At 35.6% G+C, this 3969-nt stretch overlaps 1 protein-coding gene across 1 annotated transcript; it reads left to right on the top strand.

Moving 5' to 3' along the window:
* The first annotated feature begins 48 nt into the window (after window positions 1-48).
* Window positions 49-3107, top strand: LOC105142257 (alpha carbonic anhydrase 4-like). Its single transcript, XM_011049795.1, has 7 exons — window positions 49-250; window positions 1265-1485; window positions 1771-1877; window positions 2033-2135; window positions 2258-2419; window positions 2519-2572; window positions 2768-3107. Exons 1-7 carry the CDS (start codon window positions 130-132, stop codon window positions 2855-2857), a joined length of 858 nt encoding a protein of 285 aa, XP_011048097.1. The 5' UTR covers window positions 49-129; the 3' UTR covers window positions 2858-3107.
* Window positions 3108-3969: the final 862 nt, after the last annotated feature.

The following is a 3969-nucleotide window of genomic DNA, read 5'->3' on the forward strand; positions in this document are numbered from 1 at the left end:
TATGAGAGAGCACGTCTCGTGTAGGTGCGCACTAGTAAGGAAGGCCTGCATGTTCTTTCAAAAAAATACACCAACGTTACATCAACCTGTCGCTTTTAACTCCTTGAACATCTAAGAAATAAAGAGATTATGGCTAGCACCAGTCACTTCAATGTCTACAACATTAATATTTCGAGCTTTCTCCTTCTTGTTTCTCTGGTCATTGTCTCATTTTCACTCACCATCTGCTTTGCTTCGGAGTCTGAAGTTGGTATGTTCTTTATCTCTTCTCCCCTCTCTCTAATTACTAGTTGACAGATTTAAGCTGTTGTGTTCTTTTTCACTGTTTCCACTGCATGCATTCTGTTATCAATATTCTACCTACTCGCTAGCAGTGATTGATTTATCGCAGAAATCCCAGATGAAATATCACATTGTTGTGTTTTGAAGGATTAATTTATTGGTATCCTTCTGTTTGAAGAACAGGGAGGAGAAAAAAATCAATCTTGAGATTCAAATTTGTTTTTGAAGGTTTTTTCTTTAATTAATGAAGAAGATTTTGTGCTCTTAACCTCTGCATTTTATTTTTAAAAATCCTCGTGCATGTAGTTTAGAACCAGGAGATTATTTAAAATGTTGGACACAAAGGTCCAAGGGTCAGTTCGGTATATTGTTTTAATTATTGAAACTGTATTTTATTTTAATTATTATAGTTTTAAAATTATTTGAGTAATTAATATATATATATATATATATCATAATTTTGCATGTATCTCATTTAAGATTTTTTAAAAAAATTGGTTATAAAAAAAATTAATTTACATATTTTTTTAAACCTATTTTTAAATTATAACTGCGAAAACTAAGATGATGACAAGCACTCGCTAGCTAAGTTTGCGATGTTTGATGAAGAATTATTTTATTTTTTTAGAAACTATTATGGCATGTTTGAAAAGTTATTTCACCAATCTTCGTTCTATTATTTGATTTGAAAGACGTACCCAGTTAAATCAATTCGTGATTTTCTTTTGTGAAAGTGATTTATTTTTCATTTTCTTATGTTCTTTCACTCAACTTTTAGTCCTAGGTAGAGCCAAATCTGTGCTTTATGTCTCCAAAAAGGAATTTAGAACCTCCCTTTGGCTTTAATTTTTTGGAGGCTTGTCTTTAAGACATGTTGGTCCTTAGTGGAGTGATCCACTTCATATCATGAATAATTATATATCTTCATAAATATGATTTCTTAAACAGTCCAGTCAATTTAATTCTGTTCTTTCATCAACAGAGAAAGAAAGTGAATTCGCATATGTAGAAGGAACTGGAAAGGGGCCAAAGAACTGGGGAAAGATTAACCCACATTGGGAAACTTGTGGTAAAGGACAAATGCAGTCTCCTATCGATCTCCTTGACGGGAGGGCAGTGCAAGTTTTTCCCAACTTAGGAAAGCTGCGTAGGGATTACCAAGCAGCTCCTGCAGCCGTGAAGAATAGGGGGCATGACATTACAGTAAGCTACTTCTTTTCCCTTCAATAATTCATGGATTTACTGAAGAAGCAATTCATTCTAAAAACAAGATTCGTTTTAATCCACCTCTGCCATTGTAGCATGCATAAGATCGTTTACCCTATATAGATTTTGATCATAATTTCGTCGTTGAATTGTTGGTAATTGACCAGTATTCAGGCTACGAAAGTATGCATCACAAACGCTTGTTATCTGTTACTTGTCGACGATGACTCTGGAAGAAAAAAGGTGTGACAGATTTATAACTCCATTTGAATTTCTTGCTAGGTGATTTGGAAAGGAGATGCAGGAAAAATCACGATTAATAATACTTCTTACCAGCTGAAGCAATGCCATTGGCATTCACCCTCAGAGCACACATTCAATGGTTCAAGGTTTATTTGTTTGCCTTTTTTATTATTGAGATTTTAAAAGTTTTATTTGATCTAACGTTAATGATCCGATCTCTTCCACCTACTCCACTTAAAACTCTATAGTTTTCTCCCATAAAGATCTAATGTCTATTCAAATTCTTCTCATTTTTTAAAAGGTATGACCTGGAGCTTCACCTAGTTCACTATAGCTCTCAGGGAGGGGTAGCTGTTTCTGCAATTGTTTACAAATATGGTCGGCCTGATCGCTTTCTTTCAAGGGTATTGTGATGCCTTTCAATTGCTTACAAATATGGTCGACCTGGAACTTCTCGTATAGTTCGATTCTAATTTGTAAATCTGAAGCTCTTTTTTTGACCGCTACTATTTCCCCCTTTTGGCAGTTGTTCCACCATATAACTCGCCTTGACCCCGAAGAAGAGATAGATGCGGGGATTGTCAACCCAGGAGATATCAAATTTGGGAGCAGAAAGTATTACAGATATATCGGTTCCCTTACAAGTCCTCCTTGCACCGAAGGTGTTATTTGGACAATAGTGAAGAAGGTGCTTTTACCAAAACATTCACATTCCATTTCATCTTTAATATATCTTCTTCACCGGCATGATGTATATGATCATTCTGATTTATTCTTCTATAAACAGGTCAGGACAGTCTCAAGGGAGCAAGTCAAAGCATTAAGGGATGCTGTTCATGATGTAAGTACTTTTAGTTCAGTTTAAGGATGCATTTCCAGTTAATGTCTAATTTTTTATTTGGAAATGTGCAAGTGAATCCTCTGAGAGCATTTTCAGAGAAAACAACAATGGTGCTTTTGGCACTCTCGTGCTCGTCTGTGTAGAAGACCAAAGCAGTTTTACTGATTTAACATCTGTTGGGTTCTTTTGTTTAAGGGATTTGAGGCAAATGCAAGACCAACTCAGTCATCGGATGGAAGAGCAGTTTTTGAGTACACTCCGAGAGCGGTTGAGGCCTCTGCCTAGCTAGTAATACAAACTGAAGAGTAAAGAACTCCAGAGATCTTCATCACGCGGACTTCTGTATATCATTTATTCAGCTGGTTTATTGCCATTATACTAAGATTCCATGCCGAATGTCTCTATATGATACCACAAAAATGGAGATTAGGAAAAAGGGAAGGAGTGTTCCTTTGCCACTAGCGTGTTCTCATTAGCCGTTGAGCTTTCTCTAAACCTCCATCCTTGTTGAGTACATATCTATCTATGATAAATTCAATAAAATTATAACGTATTATATAGCTTCTTTTAAGTAATTAATCAATTTTTGTGTCCAAGCTAGACAGGCTTAGATGAGTTGCAACTACATATTTCATTTTGCAAGCCAGCAATTTTGAAACAAAGCGCGTTTGCTTGTTTCATCAAGTGTAATTCATATATAAGAAAAATGTTATGTGCTCTATCAGGCTAGCTGTGATGAAGAAACTCAAGCTGGGAGAATCAGTAGAGGCACCCGCGGGTAAATGCTTAAAGTTAATGCGTATTGATGATTGAGACATGGCAAAGAAAATGGCTTCAACTGCTGGCTGCGCTAAGGCAGAGACACCTTAATTACATGTTGTGTAGAGAGCAGTTAGGGCACAAAAATAGAGCAAATGAATGCTCAGATCTGTAAAGTAAGAGAGACAGCAACTTTTCGGAGCTCAAAGTCTCTAGGCTTGGACCTTATGAAATTAGAGTTTTTGATATATTCTGAAAAGTTAGTAATTTATAAAAATTGTTCTAAAAATAATATACAATTGTTTTTATAGTTGGAAACTCACCTAACCTATATAGAAAAAAATGATTTTTTCAGCTTACTTTAAGGATTTTCCTAACCCCAGTTGCTGCTAGAAAGCTGACCTCATGGAGAAGGAACCTCCTCATCAAATTTCAACTCCATCCACAGTTTGTTTAAATACAAAACTATATAAAACCAGATTCACCAACTTATTTTAACAAATATTGCTATGTGAAGAGGAAAAACTCCATTAATCTTTAGTTAAAAGCTCAACTTCACAGTAAGACAGCATCTGCATTCCACGAAAAAGAACGAAGAAAACACCAAATTAGAGATGCTCAGCAGAAGTCAAACACAG

Source organism: Populus euphratica, unplaced genomic scaffold (genome assembly GCF_000495115.2).
Source record: "Populus euphratica unplaced genomic scaffold, PopEup_1.0 scaffold138.1, whole genome shotgun sequence".
Taxonomy (NCBI): domain Eukaryota; kingdom Viridiplantae; phylum Streptophyta; class Magnoliopsida; order Malpighiales; family Salicaceae; genus Populus; species Populus euphratica.